Source organism: Rhamphochromis longiceps, linkage group LG1, assembly GCF_057381845.1.
Source record: "Rhamphochromis longiceps isolate RC_006_pf linkage group LG1, R_longiceps_female_GT1.1, whole genome shotgun sequence".
Lineage (NCBI taxonomy): Eukaryota > Metazoa > Chordata > Actinopteri > Cichliformes > Cichlidae > Rhamphochromis > Rhamphochromis longiceps.
The window spans coordinates 29,613,991-29,636,897 of record NC_140557.1 but is presented as its reverse complement, the minus strand read 5'-3'; the positions used below and the strand labels follow the sequence as shown (position 1 = coordinate 29,636,897).

General features: G+C 39.5%; 1 protein-coding gene across 2 annotated transcripts; it reads right to left on the bottom strand.

Annotated features, from left to right (window-relative positions):
- Nucleotides 1-5,696: 5,696 nt before the first annotated feature.
- Nucleotides 5,697-11,643, bottom strand: fgf7 (fibroblast growth factor 7). 2 transcript variants are annotated; one of them, XM_085405226.1, is made up of 4 exons: nt 11,351-11,643; nt 10,487-11,060; nt 7,231-7,337; nt 5,697-7,103 (listed from the first exon to the last, which is right to left on the bottom strand). In XM_085405226.1, exons 2-4 carry the CDS (start codon nt 10,743-10,745, stop codon nt 6,894-6,896), a joined length of 576 nt encoding a protein of 191 aa, XP_085261352.1. In that variant the 5' UTR covers nt 10,746-11,060; nt 11,351-11,643; the 3' UTR covers nt 5,697-6,893. The 2 variants fall into 2 exon arrangements, with proteins under 2 accessions (XP_085261352.1, XP_085261344.1); XM_085405218.1 differs by having other exon boundaries at nt 10,460-11,060; nt 11,351-11,634.
- Nucleotides 11,644-22,907: the final 11,264 nt, after the last annotated feature.

The following is a 22,907-nucleotide window of genomic DNA, read 5'->3' as shown; positions in this document are numbered from 1 at the left end:
TCGCTAAGCAACGAATGTGCTACTCGGTGCCCTTTGGGGGTGTTATGGCAGGCGATTTATAAATATATATTTATAGATGGTTAATTTTCAAAATGTATCAAAGTAAAGTGAATAAATGAGTGTGCTTTAATCCAGTAAAATAAAATTACGAAGTTAGATTTAAGTTACTCATACTAGCAGCCAATGAACGTCAACTCTCGCTCTTATGTATTTCGGTAAACGTTAGAAAGAAAAAAATTTTTTTTCTTAAAATAAAACACAGTTTATGATCATGTAAACCTCTAGATTTTAAATGTACAAGTTAAATTACAAGTTTAATATTAGACACACACTGTGTATTGTGATGCTTTTTGTTGCATTTAAAAATACAACATTTTAGGCAATTTAAAAAGAGTTGTGCATAGTTCTCAAAAATATTTAAAATAATATATTAAAAATAACCTTAAAGAAAAATCCTTAGAGACTCTGCTTATTCATATGAATCTGGTCCGTGGCAATAATTACAAATTCCAGAAAGCACACATTTTGCTTGGAGCAAAAAATAATTTGCTACCAGGAAATGTTCAAAGTATGTTTTCTGTAGAGAACATAGCTGTAATTTAAGGGGTTTTAGCAACTTCAAAACTATATTAATGTGTGTACTACCAGAAAATGTTTTAGTGTTTACGAGTCAAAATCTGGAACAGGTTGAGTGTGGAAGCAATTCAAAAACAGAAATAAAGGTAGAGATTTTCCTGATATAGAAAAAGATATTTGGGTTTTAGTATATATCTGTATATCTCTATTTGTAAACACACAATAATATGGTAATATTTTGGTAAATGGATTGGATCTTTGTAGCACTTTTCAGCTCTATCTGAGCACTCAAAGGACTTTATCCAGCTTGCCTCATTCACCCTTTCATACAAGTACTATTTGTATACATATGCGGTTTCTATCTAATATTTACACATGCTCATACTGAGATTATTTCATCAGAGATGAACTTGGAGTTAGTATCACACCCAAGGGTATTTGGCATGCAAACTGGAGAAGGCAGGAATTGAACCACCAACCTTCTGATAATTAGATGACCTGCCTGACATCCTGAACTACAACTACAGCCGCCTGACCCTTGCATAGTGTACATATTCTGTGTAACAAAAATAGTAACAACAATAATTTATTATAGTTGTTGATGTTAACACAGAAGCTTAATAAATAACTGATGAATTATGATATAAGGAATTGCACAAGTTTTGCCCCTGTACACCACCCTTTAAAACCAAATAATCAAGCTGTGATTGTGCAGGCTGCCAGCTTCAGTTCAAGGGGTTTGACTAAAACCTTTGTATTAACTGTAAAAATTACAGACTTTTTATACACCACCTACTCTCCATTTTCACAGTCTCAAAAGTTTGGACAGCAGAATGATAAGCTGTTTAGAAGCCGCATCCCTCCTCCTTTCATGGCAGTTTACACAGACTGCCCAAACTGCCCTTTCATGGCAGTTTGGGATTGAAGTTGCTTTTAGTAGTTTTTAACTGGAACTCTCAATATGACGTCAAATTAATGTTTATGAAAGCGATGGTGGCTAAATATCTAAAAAAGCAAAGTTTAGGAGTGGCCAAATCAACAATCTGGTGCATTCTTAAAAAGAAGAAATGCACCAAAGAATGCAGAATTCTTTCCTTGGTTAAGAAAAACTCTGTCACAACATCTAACTGAATGAAGACTACTTGGGGAGCTAGGTGTTTCTAGGTGTATAGGCCTACAGATAAGACAGGTTTTCATTAATGTAAATACAGATGATTTACAACTAGGTGCAAACCACTAATTAACCTCAAGGACATGAAGGCCAGATTCGATTTTGCAAGAAGACTGTCATGGTCCTGAGTCTTTGACCCAGGTTTTTGAGTTTGTTTAGGCTTGCTGTTCTTTCTTTGGGAATATTGAGATTTTAATATTCAGTTTTGATAGTCTCTGAGTTTTGTTACTTGTATGTCTAGTTTTTGGTTCTTGTTTAATTTCATTCTCTTTCGTGTCTGTCTTAGTCTCACCTCTGTGTGTCCTTCCCAGTGTCCCCAGTGTGTAGTCGATGAAGTCTGTTTATGAATGTCAAGTTCGATCTCTGTCCCTCGCTCTCTCTTTGTCTTTCGCTCTGTCTCGCTCCCTCTACCATGACCGCAACATCTAAAAGAGCCGGCGCAGTTCTGGGAAAAATCTTTGGACAGATGAAACCAAGATGAACTTTTATTAGTTATCGTCATGATGGGATAAAAAAAGAATGGAGAGGGAGGGAAATAGCTCATGATCCAAAGCATACCACATCATCTGTCTTTCCTAGATAGATCGACTGAAAGATTGATAGACAGAATTACCTTCATGCTTATGATGAGTGGATGTAAACTTAGGACTGCACATTTATTTAGGGGATTAATTAGAAATATTTCCCAGCACAGTGATGATTTTTGCATTTTAGTAGTTTGTTTTGTTTGGTGGTGTTGTTGTAGGGCACAATAGTTTGAAAACCAGTGGCGCTTTTTACTTCAGTTACATGGTACTAACCCAGTGAATTACTCCTTGGTATGTCAAATACTAATTTATATTGTAATCACTGTGTGGTCTCATTTGGCACCGATTTAATTTACTTCTCAGTAAAAGTGTGATGCTGCAGCGAGTTGCTGGAGGTCCTGATCTTGTTTCATAATAATCTGGTGGTCTGGGGATTCCGTGCAAAGAGCTGCAAATACAGAATTCCCCAGGTTGCATAACAACAGATTTCCTCCAGGGAAACAAAGTTTTACAGCCCTGAGATGTATCAAGTTCAACTGAGTGTTCCCTCTCCCCCTCCTTCAGGGCCTCCCCTTTCTCCCGCAGCCCCAAGTCCACTGCTTCACTTTGTACGAGACTCTCTAATGTCTCTCCCTGTTACTCTTCACTCAAATTAGTAACTTTCCCCCTATTCTTCTTTTCCCTATTGCACTGTTCAAAGCGAGTGTCAGACACTGCAATTGTCTGCATATGATGCTTGTAATGTGGTGCACATGTTGCTTTCTGTGCATTCACTTTCACAATGATGCTGCTGACTTGAACAACAGTAATTACAGCTAGTTAGTTACCCGTTCTCTGTTTCAGAACTACTGTTATTATCTGGTAATATAGAACTTTGATTTCAGATTTAAGTTTTTAATTTGACTGTAAATTATCACGACTGGGGATGATTGAACAATATTGATGGACAACATATTCGGCTGAATGTCAATTTATTTGCACACATGATATTTATATTTGTATTAATAGTGATGGTAATAATATTACAGGGCACTGTTTTTTTTTAATGGGAAGTGACTTTGTCCTTATGTTCCTTACTTGCAAGAGTTTTGCAAGTAAGGATTTCAGTGATTTTTGATTTCAGAAATAAAGAGTCTTGGAACACTGTGTAAGCTGTAAGAATTTATGTCCGATGTGCCTGTGTTGCATCTTTTTTCTTGGACGTCTGCAGCTTCACGTCTGTGACAATCTTCTCTCTTTCTCGTTGGCTTTGGCTTCTCCTCATCCTGCTGGGAATACGCAGCCTTGAGTCTGAAATGTGTTTACATTTTGAGTATGTTACAAATTATCTGCTAAGACTAACTTTGCGTGACTTGGCAGAAGCCTTCACCTTGCTCAGATGTTGTTTGGGTCAAACGTTTTTTTACAGGGTTGCACTCTCATTTTGACTGTCTTTATCTGACAAGGGTTTTCCAAGCCAGATGTGAACCCAGGAAAAAGTTTAAAATCACTATGCTGATGTCTGTCTGTGGGCCTGCACACATGTGCTCATATGAGTGTATGCATGAACGTGTGGTGTAGGCACCTTGCCAACATGTCCGCAATATTTTTCTCAACTGGGAAGAATTCACCTTTTCATAATACAGCAGAAAACCAGAGGCAATTGCCTAAACAATCTGACAACATTAATGTACTTTTAAAAAATCTGCTATTGTATATTAATAGTTCTGTTATATCTTAACCTCCCTTATCAGGTTAACTGATGTTATATTGTGTATCAAGGATTGTCCAAGGACATTCAAAATGTTCCCTTGCAGTGTGTTTGTCTTTAATCTACTTAAAGATATCAACATATTTTATTATGCTACTTAATATCCCCAGGGTACTATAGAAATATTAGAGTCTGAAACTGAGTGCTTCTTGTGCAATGTGTCCTTTCAGGATTGTGCTGTTTTCAGTAAGAACAGACTAGAACAATCCCCAAAGACATTTAAGCTCAAACTCACAGCAAAATGCATTTTCTACAGTTTTATCAGTAATTAAAACAAGGCCTGAGTAACACATATTTAAGAGTTGTGCCTGAAAGCATATATATGTGCTTTCTGACTCAGTCCTCATTTCTTTCTTTTAAGTCACTTAATGTTTCCCTGAGAATCATTCAAGCTTAAAAATGCATGTAATACTTGTAACCCAAAGGTAAAACCAGTATTATGTCAACATTTATTAGAAAACTTAGTAAAGAACCTGTTTTAATCTTTATCTTTTATATCTTTAGGTTCTTTGTTATGAGCAGTCTGTCATACATGAAACATAATTTTTTGTAGTAACAATGTGGTTCCCAAAGAGCTATTAGTTGAGAACATGCCGTATCTTGGTATGGTGTGCCTTAGATGGTTAATTTTCAAAATGTATCACAGTAAAGTGAATAAAAGAGTGTGGGTTAGTCCAGTAAAATAAAATGGCAAAGTTAGGGTTAACTCAAATAAATTTAAGAAAAAAGGTGTTGGACAAAATAGAAGCAAGGGAAACAGGGAGAAAAGGCTGAGTTTTGCCAAATTACACAAGAACTGGACACAAAATCAGTGGCATCAGGTCTGATAGAGTGATCATTAATATGTCTACAGCCATCTGTAAAACACAGTGGAGGCTCTGTCATGGTGTTGGGGGTCTTGTCACAACTAATGAAACTACAAATGCAGAAAAATGCTGTCAAATTTTGACCCACCATGTAAAACCACCTGGACAGTGCTTGATTGTCATTATTTTTCATCATGACAGTGATCAATAACACATTGCCCTTGCAGTAAAAGCACCTGGATAGAAAAAGACACAATGGAGCACTATCAGTCATGAATTGACCTCCCCAGAGCCCGAACCTCAACATTATTGAAGCAATGTGGGATCATCTTGACAGAGAACAGAACAAAAGGCAGCCAACATCAAAGAAGAGCTTCCTATTCCTAACTAACTATTACTGAAGACTACTTAAAGAAAGGACAGAAAAGTAGGCCCAAGAGAGTTCAGGGTGTGTTTGAAGAATACAGGTGGTCATACCAAATATTGACATTCATGCTCCGTAGAATTGTACAAACCTTTTTCATCTTATATACTGTATTTATATATATGTTTGCATGCGCTTCGAAAAATACCTGAACCTGTTTCCAATTTTCCTAGCAGGATATAAAGAAATGAGGGTGGGTCGGGACTTTTGCACAGGAGTATAAATAGATAGATATGACATGTAATGAAGGTGTGCTGACAAAAGACAGAATATTAGGCAAGATAACTTTCTGTAAAGTATCTCTGTTTCTATTCTGAATATGTAAGTAGGTCATTGCTTTTTTTCTCTCTCCAAAGTTTACTTCCTGAATTTATTTGACCATTTATACCCCCTGGTGGACAAAAACAAAACAAAACAAACAAAACCTGAATACAGTGTGCAATACTTTATTTCCACTGTTGCACAGTAAAAGATCCAAGTGGGTTACATTGAAAGAAAACGGGACACCTTAACATACAACATATATTTTACGTAAATAAAACAAATAACTTACACCCATAAATAACAAGGTACTGTAGTGATATAGTTAGTACTGAGATATTGCAGTGATATCATGAAGAGAGAGCTGGCCTAGAAGTTAAAAGTTACAACTATTTGACGAGTGTGGTGAAAATAAATACATCTCCTGGTGTATTTCTGTCTTTTTCATGCTTAGTAAAATGGGAATGATCCGTAACCTAAAGATAACATCTGTAAAAATAAATATCATAATCTTTTAGTGTACAGGATTGTTCACTCTGATAGAAAAAGATTACATAACACATGCAGCATCAGCAGCAGAATATTTGAGCATTTCAAAGTCACACCCTAAGGCAGAGGGAGTTGGCGAGCATCTACAGTGCATATGGTTGGAACCTGCCAGTCAGTAGCAGCCTTTTTGTGTGGACTTTGCATGTGTTGGATTGGTTTTCGTCTGACATTCCCAAGAAAAAAACAAAAAAACGAACCAAACAGGAACAAGTGTAAGGTTAATAGGTGACTCTAAATTGGCTTTAGGTGTGAGTATGAATATGTATGCCTCCAGCTCGCTTCACAGGATGGTTGATAAATGGATGCCCTGTGTGGTCTGAGCACCATGAGGGGAAAAGAAAGAAAGAAAGAAAGAAAGAAAAACAAGTCCTGCTTGCTTCAGCACATCATGGTCAAGCTTATTGTGGACTATTCTGGTGATCATACGATTGTCCTCACCTGGCTGAATGTAGCTCATCGCTGAACAAGATACAACACAGGACTGTACTGCATCGTATAATTTATATTTGTATTGTATTGTATAGTTTTACTGTATTATATAGAAACACTTTTATAAAGAAGTATTGTTATTCAATTCAAAACACCAATAATATAGAATAGCTTTCATGATATTTCCAGAATTCCTGTTTCAACTTAGTAAAACTGTAAAAAAAACTGTTTTGGTGCTCAAATTGAACTTTCTGTTTTCTGTTTTAAAAATGAGAACATTTTGTAAAACAGGTCCTGGCTCATCTGCAACTGGAGTGAAAGTGGAGTGTATTCAAGTGTCTGTTAGCACGTATAGCATGACTGAATCCACAGATATTTTGCAGATAAGTTCTTTGATTTTTCAGTCTACTCTCCTCTCCTCTGCCTTGCATTTCATAGGGATGAAATGAGATGCAGTGTGCTCCCTCCTGGTCTTCTTCCCTCTCATGGGCTTTCCCTTTTGTGACAGGGCTATGAACATTTCTTTTTTTGTCCACTTGGCCGAGGAGTAAGCATTGAAGTAGTTTTCTAGGAAAACCTCCTTAAAGTTGCAGTTGTCATTGTAGATCCTCTGTAATGGAAACACATCAAGCCATTAATATGATTAAGTAAACGCTCTGAACTGTTTGTTTTATTTCTGCATGATTTAAATTAGCTGACAACAGCATATGACTTTCCTCCCTGTGGAAAAATATTACCTTTCCTTGCAGCTGTCCAGCTTTGTTCATAGAAATATAATACTGGCTTTTTACGCCTTTTATAGCCAGTATGCCTCCCTCGGACACTGTCCTGATTTCTAGGATACCTGCCGGACAGTCAGAAAAAGGAGGCATGTTACAGGAGAGATAAGGCGCTGTCATCATCCAGCTTTTACTCTGGCTCCAGCTCCACATACATCTTCATTAGCAAACGAGGTGGAGGTTCCTGTGATTAATCAGTCTGTGGTCTCTCTGACTTTATCCAAGCTTTGTTAAGTGGCCTGGGTGGCTTTTACACAAACCACAACCTATGCCATAGCACATATGGGAAACAGATTAGGGCTCTCTTCCCCAGGGACTGAGAAAACTACCTTCTTGCGTGTGCTTTAGACCTGGCATTTAAAGCCTGCTTTTCAAATCTGTGGGAGGGTAAACACATTTATTCTTCCCAATGTGCCATGTTGAAAGGATGGAATTTTTAAAGTATTTAAACACAGAAAATCAAATGATGTAAACAGCAAATTTCTTTGCCCAGAGTTCCAAAACAGGAGATCTTTCGTGAATATTTGAAATGATTACATTATTGGGTAAAGTGAAGTAGATGTTTAGTTATCTTGTAGGACTTTAGCCGAAAATGTAACTTAAAAAAAAAAAAAAAAATCATGTCATGTCAACAGGCTGCACCAATTATCAGTTCATAAATCAAATATCCATAACATTGACCTTTGGTAAAAACATTGCCATCATATATATGAAAAATCCTTTGCATGCTGTAAACATATGATGTTTCTGTTTAAAAATAGCGAATGGTGAGATGTGGCAGTGGCAGCAAAATTAAAATAAATAGAGAAATGTGCTTTTTACAGACTGGCAATCTGGTTCAGAGCTCGTGTTTTTAGGCAATTCAAAACCTTGTTGATTTTTTACATACTCTAGAAATTCTTTCATTTGATAGGCAGAGGGGAAAGTAGGGGGAAGAGGTCTATTAAAGCTCTTTAGGCTGACACTGAGCATGCCACATTTGAGTGTTTGCTAGATCACAAACAGATGGGATCTCCCAATCTTGGAATGTTGTTTGTGCTTTTCTTGCTCTTGATATCTGACTTAATACTACTGACCTTTAACTGTTTACTCATATTTATTTAACCCCGCTTTTAGGTCCCCCCCGGCTTCTACTTATTTCAGAGGCAATCTCGAAAGTTCAGTTTAACACTATAAAAGCTACAACCTCATTTGTAAACCTGTTTACAGACTCAGAGTCAGCCAAACGTTTGTTTAATCCACATATATTGGTGGGATTTATCGATGCAACTGCATGCTTGTCGTCTGAGAGCATCATCCCCGTAATGTAACGTGCAACAGCTCCAGTCGTTTGGTGTACTGTGGAAAGATGGATCACATTTTTTACACGCATATTGTAAACATTTTGGCTCTGATGCAAAAGCCTCACAAGCTGTCCTCAGTTGAAACAGATTTGCCATCACTCGCTGCCACTGGCTAAGTAAACTACTTTGCGGATAATCCCTAAGTCTACTTTCTGAGCACTGTTGGACCTCAGTGTTTACATTCATTGCGAAATGTGCTCCAGACATAACTTTCACGGAATATTGTTAAATGTGGAGTTAGCTTCAGACTAAACACCTTGTAGTTTCACAGAGGTGCAAGTTTAGCAAATTGATTCCATTTAGCTTTCATTTTTGCTGCAAAATACTGCAGGATTTAATCAGGTAATATGTATTTTACTTCGACATTCATCAAATTCGATTTAGAAATGCTTTATTTATCCCCAAAATTGAGCCTTTTCTTCTCGTGAGTTTACTGACCTAAGGTATTTGTCATGTTTTGGCTGCGGTAACACAGTGATTTTCCATCTTTTGGGAAGAAAGCATTTCTAATTCTAATTCTAAATTGCAATGAATTTAGTTGGGTGGCCGTAGAGTATGGTGCAGCCAGTCTACTATGCTACGATTGCTCTGACTCAGCAGAGAACTGTGCCAAAACATATGTCTTTACTTTTATTAGGTTATTTTCCTAGAAGTCCCTGTTTTCCACCTGCTGTTTAGAAATTATTTATTTCCAGCTTGTTGTTTGTCTGACTTTCTGTGAGGGTTAACATACCTTTTATCAGTATGGCCTCATTTTGCTTGAACCACAAAAAAAAATATGATTTTTATCTTTTACTGAAAACAAAAAACAAAACACTACAATGTAATATAATAAATCATAAAAACAAAGATGAATTTACTAAAAGTGACCTGATATTTGTGTTAGAGGTACAAAGCAAACGTTTCTCATTTTGGTCTCCTATTTTTCTTTTCTGTCTTTGTAATAAAAGACTTTTTGCAATCAGCTTTTAAGGATTTCTTGTTCGCTGCAATCAAAAACATAAATCGCAGATTTATTCCATGTACATCTGCACCATGCTGCTTTCATCAAAGAACTTTGTGTGCTTTTAGCGTGCGACTGTCAGCCGCATATGGGCGTATCAGTTTTTCAGTCTTTCATTGCCAGTTGTTGCACAAGCATCTTTTCCATGAGGCATCTCTCTTTCAAGCCAACATTCCAGCCACGGAGGCACTGTCAGATAGGAGGAAATGATAACTACTTAAAACATCCTCACCATGACACAGAGACTCCTCGTACTATCTCACAACCTTTGAGAAAATGTTGGCCCCTGAGCAACAATTCAAACAAGTAGGTGTGTCAAAAAGCACTTATCACGGTTAGCAAATAAAATGTGTCATTAAGTAGTTAGATGGTAATCATTATTTTAAAATATTTGGCTTCTAATTTTAGAAAAGAATAAGTTTGGGCTGGACACAGTGTGGTTGCTGTCTCTGTGTTTGATCTCAGCAGCCAACCACAGATCCATTACAAAATTTGATTTTTCCATTGCTAATATTCTCTCCCACTCTTTTCCCTGATAACTCATTCTGGCGCTCTGAGTACTGAGAGTAAATCAGGCAGAACAAATGTGAATCTGTGTGAGTCTCAGGTCATAAGTCTCCAAGACCCTTCAGTTTACTTCATTACAGCCTGTGCTGTAATTTAACCCATCAAATCTCCCACCTGCTCCATTTTACCTGTCACTTTGGCTGCTCTAACAGAGACACAAGACTTATTAACAGAGTAATAGCAGTCAGATTCACATACATTTTGGCAAATGCCTATAGATATATAGTGGGACCTATAATAAACGTTTGGTCTACACAAAAAGAGCGATGCTTACTGTAGCAGTTGGTAGAGTCTTGAGTACCATTGATATTGCCGGAGTCATCAATAGTTAGGAACCACTGCGTGCCACTGAACAGTTGTCGTATGCGCACATCTCCTCCCTCCATATAGTCATAATTCCTGGTGTGGCGCTCATGTTTGGAGCAGTTCATGATGGCGGCAAGTTGTTCTGGGGTGCAGTCACTGTAGACTACACACACACTGCCAAACAGAAAGATTGCATGCAGGTACAGTCCCGGGAACAGATTTTGAAGGTTCCATGTCAGCATCCATTTGCGCATTATAATACAATGCAGTGGGGATCAGTGAACAACATACTGAAATACAAGATAGAGATCTGTGCGTCGTTCCTCAGCTCAGGGATCTTCTGACCCCTCACTTGTGACCTGCTGGTTTTCGTTACTGCAGCACTGCTTCCTGGCGGGGAGGTGAGACAGAGTGGCTGTAGAGGAAGCAGGTTGGCAGAAGTTGGCTGATTGTATCACGAGATTATGCCCCTCTTTTAAACTTCAGTGACGGCGCACATCTACTGCTCCATCTTCTTGTCCCTCAAGGGGCATTGTAGTCCAGTTCAGGAAATATTATGCAGAATATCACTGTAATAAAGAAACAATGCATTTTAATACTTACATACAAGATTACATTTTCAATCAACTTTCAAAATAGCTTCTGGTTTTCTGTGTTTACACAAGTATGTTTTGTACATTCCCAAGCAGTAAATCAAAATTTGGGTGATGCAGATATACATCTCCCTCTCATGGATCCAGAGCATGAAATATTGCATCACTGGTGCTGTCTATAATTCCTGTACATACATACATAATTTGAAACAAGCAAAATATATAGCTTTAATTGTAACAAACAAATCTGTATTGTAATGACTTACATGTGCTCTGAGTGGTGACAGGAGTTGGCAGAGGTGCGCTCCCTTTCAGCAAGAGTTTTAATTTGAAGGCTCTTTAGATCTAAAGCTGCAGTCTCAGTGGTAAACCAGACCCAGTGATGCAGAAAAGTTAAGCACGAACTGGGAGCTTCTGTGAATTCCCATGGATGTTTCTCGGATTCTGGCAGACTGACTCTGTGCATCGTCCACTGTCGTTGTGCACTCTGCTTAGATAAATGCCTCCTGCTGACCTCACTTGAGAGCAATTAAATCCCAACCAGTCAGCTGTCCCTGGCTGATATGCAATGAAGAAACACCCTCTGCCTGCCTCTCACTGTCACTCAACCACCAGACATGAGAGGGAGCTATAAACTCTTGGAAGACTGAAATCACAAGTACTTTAAGAACATTTGCATGCTCACTCACTCTTGCAGACTCACTCTTGTTACAACCCTTCTGTCTTGTCCAAGAAACATCTTGTGCTTAAATAGACTTGCACTGTGCGTGCCACAGATCTCAGACTGACTCACATTTATTTTATTGACGGTTACAATATTCGCTGTAATGACAAACCTCAAAAGAATTTCTTTCCTATTCAATTTAAATGTCATAATTAATTTGCGGTTTTACTCGGCTGCATTGGATCACTGGTAAGGGGTTTACTGATTGAAGTTAAAAAAATAAAAACTTCAAAGAAGTCCTTTAGTTTTCTTTCTTTTTGAGTCTTAAAGTGGCTAAGGTTATGACTGGCAGGTATCCGTCCAAGCAAGAAAAACAGAAGACGTAACAACTCAGAAGCAGTCGTCTCAGTGTCAAGGGTCATACACTCTTTCACTTTTTAAGTTTGTATTTAAAGCCATAAACTATTGCCTTGCATGCCTGGTGTTTTCCAGGACGCACAACTTCAAAAGTTTATATGGGCCCTAATGATGCGCTCCCCTGGGGAGCTCAGGCCTGCAGCTTGAGAGAGTGGGACCTCTGGTCGCGGCAGGTTTCCTTCTTATCTCTAAACTGGCAGTTGTAAAGACCTCATTCTTTCCTGTTCATCTGTCCCCTCTATCACCTCAGAGACAATTTGAGTTGTGTTTTTTTTTTTCAGTACACGAGCCAAGAAAATATTACTTAATCTGTTACAAACACCAGAAAAACAGACATTAAAATAAATGCTAAATGCCCAATCTATATAAATCAACATGAACAGACATATAATTCCACAACATTCTATATATTTTTTCAGGTCATCTGAAGACTGTGAAGTTTACAGGATCCGTGTCTATAAAATCCCAAGGTTCTCATGGTGGGTGGATCTGTGTTGTCTGGGCAGGTAGCACCTGGTACGTCCCCCTGAGGCAGAGTGTGTCCGTGAGAGGAACCAGACAAGGTGTTCCCAAGACTCCTATGAAAAAAATCCCTTCAAAAGAGAGAAATGACCTTACCTGGAATTTTTAACACGAAGTTTAGAAATGTAGTTGGTGAGCCACAAAATACCAAAAAGATCAATTGTACAGTTAATTCTGCCCCAAGTGAAGATATTGCCATGCTCTTTCTTTAGGCCCTGTTCATATCAGGCTGACTGAGCTCTCGACTTACTGGTGTACAGTCTCACCCTACTTACCTACACGTATTCATCAGCTTCAGCTGAAATGCAAGCAGATCACAATGATGCATATATTAATATCATGGACCTGACTTACCCAAAGGAGCTCAGATTTTAGTTGTTTTGCTTTCATTTCCAAAAGGAGCCAGTTGAAGCGAGTGAGCCATCGGATTAGTATGTCTCCCTGCGGAGGCATTATTGGTGTGTCCAATTTAGCACAGACCCTGTTTCATATCCAGAACATCCTTCAAGGATAACTTATCCAGTCAGACTTGGAAAGACATGATAATCTCTTAAGAAGAGCTTCGCATGGCTCAAGAAACGGAGATTTAACATCTAATATGGAATTGCATGCATTGGAAAATGGAAGGAATAATAGAACCCTCTGCTACCAAGTATTCATACATTTTGCTATTTCAGTAGGTAACCTTTTGGACAATGATTTATTCCACTATCCTTCAACCACAGTTTTACCATTTCATAATTTTTGTATTAAGGTAGGAAGAACAGGAAGATGTTGTAAGAATAGACACTATTTCTAGATTATCATTTGCTTAATCAGTGAAGCCTTTTCTCACTTTTGGCGGTATGAGTGGTGTCACAGAGGTGATGCCTCTGGGACTACAAATGTAAAAGTTTGTGTAAATCTTCCAATGCTCCTGGAATGCCTCATTTACAGTTCATAGCACCATTTAAATGTACTCCACTGTAGAGTTTTTCAAAAGTCCAAATTCACAGGTCAACTGCAGCGTCGCTGACCTTATGTGATGTGTTAAGGGGGAGATGGGGAAGTTAATGTCTTGGCACACAGTAACATGTTGTTTTTTTATGCACTTTATTTTTCAGCACTTATGTGGGGGGTTTCCATTTAATCTTTGTCATAAATATATATTAGTTTTTAGAAACTGTTTTTCTGAATTATCACTGCCCAAGTGCTGTAATTATTTCAGTGACTTCAATGACTTAAGTGCTCTGTTCTCCCTGTTGTTGCCTAAAGACTCACTATTATTTAAAGCATATTTGGAGACATCGTTCTCTTTTTAAAAGTGGTAGTAGTTTATTCAAAGTTTATTTAGTAGCATGAGTAAGCTATTAATTTGTGTAACAATCAAATAAAAGTTGGAGCTCTAACCATATAAGTAGTGGGAGTATAACTACTGTTATGGATGTTAATGTAAAAATGCTTTAATAGGTTATTATGGGTTGTTATGGTGATACTGCAAGCTATGTTTTAGTTGACATGATATATTCTACTGTAATCATAAAGGACATGTACTTAAATCTTGTGTCAATGTGTGCAGACATCTGTGCACTTGGATACAGTGTGTGTTTGCAGGTAGTTTGGCTTTATAGACTGAATTGCTGCCTCAAGGATCAAAGGCACTGTTTGAGGTTTACAGTAGCATATGAAGTACAGTATCTGTAAAGCAGACAAACAAGCAGCCTTCATTCCCGTATGTCTGCCTCAATACTTTATTTCACTCTTTTTCTGAGTTACACGCTGTTGTGACGAATAGAGGTCTGTGTTTAGGAATCTTACTAGTCCTTTTAATTGATTCCCATTGCTATGTTAAATGCTATTGAAACCAGCAGGGACTCTGGAAGGATTTAGATGATTGCAGCATAACACGCAATCATGCAAGCTCACCATGAACCCAAATCCCATTCCAAATCCAGACCAACCAGCAGCTCCAGTTTCAAGACCCCAATGTGTATCATGCTAGACACTCCAGCATGAACTCACAGTGACACTATTTTCAGTTGGTCTCATTGCTTTTAGAGAAATGAGACCAACTTTATACTTTCACCTACACCTTTGCACCATTTATCTCGCAGATGCAAAGATAATTAAAGAAAATACTCTTGCTTTGGCAGATTTGTCTTGTTTAGCTTTAAAAAAATATCCGTCCTAAGGTACAGTGCATTATTTATTTATGCATTATTTTGAGCCAACTCTAGGAAGTATTGATCAAAATTTTACCAGATAAAACGACTTAGTGGCTCCAATGAGTTTTTTTCCACTCCCTCGGACAGGAATATTACTCTCTAATTTATCCCTGTTTGGTTCTTAAGAACCTCTTGGAGTGTTAGCACATGAAGTTAGGTTCATAATTTATGATAGTTTCCACTATTATTGCAGAGACATCTGCCTTCACACACGATCTGCTCTCAACACTCTAAAAGCATTCCTCAAGACAGAAGAGCCTATCTCTGTCGCTCTCTCTGTGCTCTTTCCCCTGTCTTCCAATGATATAACTACATTTATGTTGGAAGATTGGATGATCTCTAAGGTCACTCTATTCTTAGCGCTGTTTTGGACTGTTTGGTTTAGCTTTTGCTTTCTAAATTCCATGGTAATTGGGGGATCTCTTGGGATGGAGCCTCACAACATTAGCTCTGACTATAAATAACTGTAACTTAGAAACACACAGTGTACACTTGTACACGGACACAATTTTACCCAAATAAGAGATGTTTTACAGTAGATATATTGGTAATAGTATATTTATTTCAAGCAAATCAAATGTGTGCAATTTTGCTAACAATTTAAGGTGTGAGAAAAGTAAGCTCAGCATGCATATACAGTGTCACACATTGCACTGTTGCTATTGTGCACATTTGATTATGTTATTAATCTGAAAGAGTATCGATTTAATAACAGTACATAATGGCTGTATGCTGAGGTGGTAAAGATGTGGTAAAATACAAAAAGTGCATATTTGTTTTTCATATAAAAATACTTTGGTTTGGAGGCAGTTACAATGGATTAGTGGTGGTGTAATCAGCCTTGTTGCAGAATGTGAACTGGCGTTGTGCTTCGCTGTCGGGGGAATACTCTGATCCCAGCTAATGCAGGAACAGCTGTTAGGGATCACAGTCTTAACTACTCACCATATCTGCTCATGTATCAGAAAAAGCAGAGCTTTGCTTATAAAAACATGCCCTATCTTAGTAGCTTTGTAGGAGAAAGAGGTTTAAAACGAGCAGGTTTTAGTTCCTGAGTCAAAACAGTGGACAGTTTACATGACCTCTAATTAAGTTCACATTTATAATTTGAAGCATGAATGCATGAAGAAAAGATACCAGCTGTTTTTAGTGTTATAAATATGTCAGTTTTGGACCTTGTAATTTTTTTCAGTAGCTGTTTACTAATTTCCATGTATTTTACGAGAACATGAGCCCTGTTATCTCTCATGCAATGTCATACTCTCATCTCCTGCTTTGCTACTTGTGGCAAAGAGCACTCTCAAGCCACATTTTCCAATATTTAAGCTGAGATTTGCAAAAAACAATAGTAGATGATTCATATAATTTCATTACTGTTCAGTGACCTCTTGTTCCCTAAAGATGGTGACATCGCCATTTTCCTTTAATGTACAGGGTGGGCCATTTATATGGATACACCATAATAACATGGGAATGGTTGGTGATATTAAAGTCCTGTTTGTGGCACATTAGTATATGTGAGAGGGCAAACTCCTCAAGATGGGTGATGACCATGGTGGCCATTTAGAAGTCGGCCATCTTGGATACAACTTTTGTTTTTTATATAGAAAGAGGGCCATGTGACACATCAAACTTATTGGTAACGTCACAAGAAAAACAATGGTGTGCTTGGTTTCAACGTAACTTTATTCTTTCATGAGTTATTTACAAGTTTCTCTTGGTTCATAGCCATTGACATGTCGAAGAGGTTAACATGTGAGGAGCGGATCGAAATTGTGTTGATATCTGGTGAACGCAGTAACCGGGTCATTGCAGCAGATTTCAATGCAAGACACCCTACGAGACCACACATCTCCCATGCTCCAACTGCTTGCTAAGTTTCGTGAAACTGGTTCAGTGTTGGATTTGCCAAAATGTGGACGCAAGAAAACTGTCATTAATGAAGAAACATTAGTGGCTGTCCTAGCTTCATTCAGCAAGAGCCCACAGCGTAGTACTCGCCGCATGTCACTGGAGAGTGGCATTAGTCGAACATCCCTTCGGCAGATATTAGCTACTAACAAATGGCACCCTTACAAACTCCAGCTACTGCAGCATCTCAGCGAGGATGACCCAGATCGGTGCACAGAATTTGCAGAGTAGGCAAAACAAAAATTGGAACAGGATCCTCAGTTCACCCAGAAGATTTTGTTCAGTGATGAGGCAAACTTTTATGTGAATGGTGAAGTTAACAAACAAAACCAGCGCTATTGGTCTGACACTAACCCACATTGGATGGATCCCTCCAAGACTGTTGGAAGAACAAAAGTGATGGTTTGGTGTGGTATATGGGGTAAAACAATAGTGGGTCCATTCTTCATCAATGGAAACCTCAAGGCCACTGGATATTTGAAATTGCTACATGATGATGTGTTTCCCTCTTTATGGAAGAAAGAAAAAAAAAGAAAAGAAAAACAAACAAAACACCTGGATCACCTGTATGGAGAAAAAAAACAGAAGAGAAAGCAAACAACAAAGAGCAACATAATAAAAAAAACAGCACCATCACAATAAACTAGCTAGCAGTAGATATCAGTAGATACTAAATAATAAACAATATTGTGCAGCACGCAAGATAGACAGCGCACAATGTGCTTTGAGGCAGCAGCCAAGAAAGGTGTAGTCCGCGTCTGTGAACACCCGTGTGTACACCTGTGTGCACACCTGTGTGCATACCTGTGTGGATCAGCATGCTTGTATTCCAAAGGTTTCTCCATGTAACGATCTGCTAGGGAGTGTGGGGAGCCATAGCCCCGTCCACCAGGGTATGAAGCAGGTATGGAGGAGATCCAGGCCCCAGATATCCAGAGGCCCCAGAGTACAAGGACCCGAGGAGGACCACCAAAGGGGGGGGGGGGGGGAACTGTGCCACCCTCCTGGGAAGAGCTGAGTAGAGCCCCAAAGGAGAGGTCACCCCGCAGCTACGGAGCAGAGGCCAGAGGGGGTTGCAGTGGCGTGCCGGCGGGCTCTGCCGGCAGCCAGCTGTGCCAGAGAGGACCGAGCTTCAGGCCCAGAGGCCAGAGGTCTGAGGGCATCCCACCCCCCGGAAGGAGCCCAGCCGGGCCACAGGCACCCAGCCCCGCCAATAGGCCACCAGGAGTGAGCCGGTACATACATGAGTGCCCAGCCCCAGACGACAAGGACCACCAACACACCAACGTCTGAGGGCATCAGCCACCGGCAGGGAGTGTGGTGAGGGGAGATAGGCCTCCGTACTTTAGAGGGCCTGAGATGTACCCAGAGAGGTTGAGTCTAAGACCCAACCTGACATATAGACACAGACGAACAGGCACACGCGGACACAGACGTGCATTCCCACCCCATATGCACAACCAAATACTCGGCACTCACCCAACGTGTAGACAGACACAAATAGACACTGCACAGACAGTCGCACTCCCCAAACATACCCATATCCCAGGTCCAGGTACCCCCGCCCTTAGAGGGGCAAGCCGCACCTAGACCCAGGAGATGTAACCCTTCTCTCTGGGGTGGAGGCAAGCGGACCACCTCCTTATCTGCAGTAGCAGGGAGGCCCCGCATCCCAGACCCCAGTCTGACGGCCAGCACCTCCTCCCAGCCCCCCAGCCCTGACGGCTAACAGAATCAGGGTGAGTGAAGACCTCAAACGTCCCTACGCCCGCTCATATGTAGTGTTGCTGTGTGCTGTTCTAAAGTGCATTTAAAACTCAGGAGAGCATGGTACTAGCTTCCTCTCAGGGAGCAGCACGGCTCCTCCCGAAAACCCTTAGTGTCTAAATGCATTTAAAATTGAGGGTAGGGCACCAGCGCCAGAGGTGGGTTGGACTACACCGACCATCCTCTGGATGCTGTAAAACGTGCGCACCCCCAAGGCCCTATATGTGTTATGTGAGAGTGTGAGTAATGTGGATGTCTAGGTTGCAGAATAAAATTGAGGCACAGGTGGCCAGAAGGGGACAGAGGGGGAGTCCCTCCCCTGCACCCTGGTGACATACCTGCACCCCAAGCCCTGCGTGTGTCGGTGGGTGTGGTAGAGCAGGAATAGGGAGGCAGCTGAGGATGGGGAGGGAAGAAAGGGAGGGGCAAGCGGCCCCTCCCTGGGACCAGCTCCCCTGCTGACCCCAGTAGGCACCCCCACACTCTGGAACCCACCAGGGCAAGGGGGCCCAGGCCCATCTGGACCGGGACCCGCAGCAGCAGCACCGCCCAGCCCCACAGAGTCCGGGGCAGCCCACCCGACTCCACCCCAGAGAAAACTGCACCCACCCCATCATCCAATCATCTTCCAAACTACACAAGACAATAGACACCCAGGTTGAGTTCATTCTCCACCTCTCCCATATCTCTCCCCCCACCTGCAGAGTGAGCTCCTGTAGTGAGGAGACCACCTGCAAAGATATAACAACCTCCCCACCAGTTAGAGAGCCCCCTAGTAGGGCCGATGCACCAGAGGTCCCCTGCACTTTTTCCAGTTAATGAGGACCATTTTCTTGGCAATGCATAGGGCCGTAAAAACAACGTGGGCTGTTTTTATTTCTGCAGTGACCTCATCCAAGTTGCCCAGCAAGCATACTAAAGGGGAGGCTGGAATGTTACATTTCAGACACTTTGATAAGTCTTCACATATCTCACGCCAAAATTTCTGAACTGGTGGACAGAACCAAAGAGCGTGGATGTAATTGTCCGGTGTATTTGCTGTGCAGTGTGAGCAGTTGTTGGAAGGCGTATAGCCCATCTTGAACATCCTATGACCAGTATAGTGCACTCTGTGTATTATTTTGTATTGTATTAATTGCAAACTGGGATTTCTGATCCATTGAAAGGTTTTTAAGCAAATCTGAGACCAAAGGATTGGGTCTAAGTTGATTGATAAATCTGCTTCCCATTTTGTAATAGGAAGGGATATTGATTCATCTATTTTAGAAAGTGTTCTGTATATTTTAGACAATAATTTGGGGGGTTTTAGACTAAAAAAATGTACCACACTTGGTGGTATTTGTAATTCAGCTTCACTGGGATTAAATTTCTTTTTTACTATGGATTTAATTTGTTGATATTCCAAAAATCGTTTCTTGTTGATCCCATATTGTGTAACTAGTCTGTCAAACGAAATAAAGTCTGTTCCTTCCCACATATGTTCCAAGTATTTAATTCCTTTGCAACTCCAATCTGGAAAATTTATCATATCATTGTTTTGTAATATGTCCGGATTGTTCCAGATAGGTGTACGTTTGCATGGGATTAATGAAGACTGTCATTTTTAGAAACTCCCACCATGCTGTCAGAGAAGAGCTAATATTGATGCTTTTAAAGCATTCATGTCGTTTGATGTTTGAGCTGATAAATGGTAGGTCTGAAATTTCTAGGTTATTACATAGTGCCTGTTCTACATCTATCCAAGGTTCATCTAAGAGGGTGTGTTTAAACCATCTAGAGATGAACTGAAGCCTGTTGGCTAAAAAATAGTGATTAAAGTTAGGCAGATCTAATCCTCCTTTATCCTTGGCCCTTTGTAGTGTTTTTAAGCTGATACGTGGGGGTTTATCTTTCCAAAGGAATTTAGAAATATATGAGTCTAGAGATCTGAACCAATCTTGTGATGGCTTATTTGGGATCATTGAAACCAAATAGTTTTTTGGCAAGACCATCATTTTTATAGCGCCGACCCTTCCCATGAGTGATATGTCTGAGCATTCCTAGATGAACAGTTTCCTGGAAAGTGGATTGGTCATCGTGGGCCAGTTGAATGGCCCCCAAGGTCTCCCGATCTGACCCCCTTAGACTTTTATCTTTGGGGTCATCTGAAGGCAATTGTCTATGGTGTGAAGATACGAGATGTGCAGCACCTGAAACTACGGATACTGGATGCCTGTGCTGGCATTTCTCCTGCGGTGTTACTATCAGTGTGTAAAAAGTGGGAGAAGAAGGTTGCATTGACAATCCAACACAATGGGCAGCACATTGAACACATTTTATAAGTGGTCAGAAACTTGTAAATAACTCATGAAAGAATAAAGTTACGTTGAAACCAAGCACACCATTGTTTTTCTTGTGACATTACCAATAAGTTTGATGTGTCACATGGCCCTCTTCCTATATAAAAAACAAAAGTTGTATCCAAGATGGCTGACTTCTAAATGGCCACCATGGTCATCACCCATCTTGAGGAGTTTGCCCCCTCACATATACTAATGTGCCACAAACAGGACTTTAATATCACCAACCATTCCCATGTTATTACGGTGTATCCATATAAATGGCCCATCCTTTAGACTTTTTTTTTAAATTATAGGATAAAACTTGCAGTCTCTGATGGGACAAGTGCACCAAAATGTCTCTCAAAGCATAACAAAGTAACTGTTATTGTATCATATTGATGAAACGTTTCACAGTATACACAGTAGGTTTCTCTGACAACACAATGGGTGGTAAAAGGTAATTTTTTTAACAATACTTTGATCATGTGTTTTTTTCTTTTTGATGCTTTTTTACTCACCACAGCCAATTCGTGGTAGGTAAAATAGCTGTGTGGTCATGAAGTAACATTGCTTGTAACATTCACGGTACAGTTGTTGCTTAAGTAAATTGTTTATGGGGGAAAAATGCTGAGAAAAAACAACAAACTCTAAAATGCTCAATGGTAAATTCCATGCCATTTTCAAAGAACAAGTCAAAGTCTGACCACTAGATTGTTTTCAGCTTTCAATATCCCTCTCTTGTGACTTGCTTTGATTCCTTTTCTTTTGATTCCTTTTCTTTTTTCCCTTATTGATATATATTTTAAAAAAAAATTTATGACTAGGAATGAACTTAGAAAATCTACCTGCATTATGTTGTTCTCTCTTTGGCCACCTAGGCCAAGGTAATGTCATGCGGGTAATGTTGGTCATTTTTGTCTCACAGTGTGACAAACTTGAAACTGACCATGCTAACTTAATCTTGGTTAACTAACCTGACCCAAAAAGTGGACGTTTTGGGAGTCTGCTCATCTGGAGCATTCGGTTATGATTATAAAATCCCATAATCATTCCAGGAGTGGACATTCCACAAAATTCACAGCAAGCTCAAGGACCGTGCAGTGCAGTGCAAGAGCTGCACATCAGAGTTTACAGGCCTAAATTCGCGTTGTAAAATTTTAAAGTTCATTAAATTAGAAAAAGACACAGGACCTGAGCACCTTGTAGTCACTGAGTCAACCATATATACCAGAATACAAGTATTCTAGAATTGAGCAGATAAAGCTTGGCCTAAACTGAGTCTGCACAACAGGACAATGAAGGGAGCAGCAAATCTAAAACAGAATAACTGAAAAAGAAAAGAATCAAGGTGTTACAATGACCCAGTCAAAGTACACATATCAGCCTAATTAAAATGTTGTGTTGGGGCCTTGAGAGAGCTTTGCATGAATAAATGTGCGCAAACCTCAATGAGCTAAAGCAACATTATACTGAAGCGTGCACCAAAATTCCTCCACAAGGATGTTGGAGACTAATTTAGGCATACAGAATACTATTACTTTAAGTTATTGCTGTTAAAAGTGGTTCAGCTAAAAGCTAAAACACATTAAATCATGGGGTGTACTCGTTTTTTCACAGGACTGTATAGTAAACTTAACTAGAAAATTTAAACCTTTATATAAAGAGATTTGATTTTTTAAAAAGTTTTTAATGAGAAAAATTGACTAACAATCACTGTTAGTAAAACTGTTTTATTTAAACACTTCTTTTACAACTTCATGCTCTTGAGATGTGATTATATATTTAATTTATATGACTTTAACACAATATAAGAACCATATAAGCCATTGCTGTGTCTTAGTTTGTAGATTTATTTCAGAGATATCATGACTTGATGGAAACTGTAGCATTAGAATGAGACTGTCCAAATAAATTATGATGATAATTACTACCAGCAGTCATGTGTTATCAGTGGAGCACCCTAATTAAATAATTATCTGAATTAAGATGTCAGATAACTGTGTGTACTCTAGAAAAT

Excerpts from the sequence above, each read along its gene's own strand:
- fgf7 (XM_085405218.1), bottom strand. The coding sequence starts at position 10,745 with ATGCGCAAATGGATGCTGACATGGAACCTTCAAAATCTGTTCCCGGGA. Across the intron at positions 7,338-10,459 it reads AGACTCTACCAACTGCTACA|GTATCCTAGAAATCAGGACA; the intron begins GTAAGCATCGCT and ends ACTGTCCGGCAG. Across the intron at positions 7,104-7,230 it reads CTGGACAGCTGCAAGGAAAG|AGGATCTACAATGACAACTG; the intron begins GTAATATTTTTC and ends TTTCCATTACAG.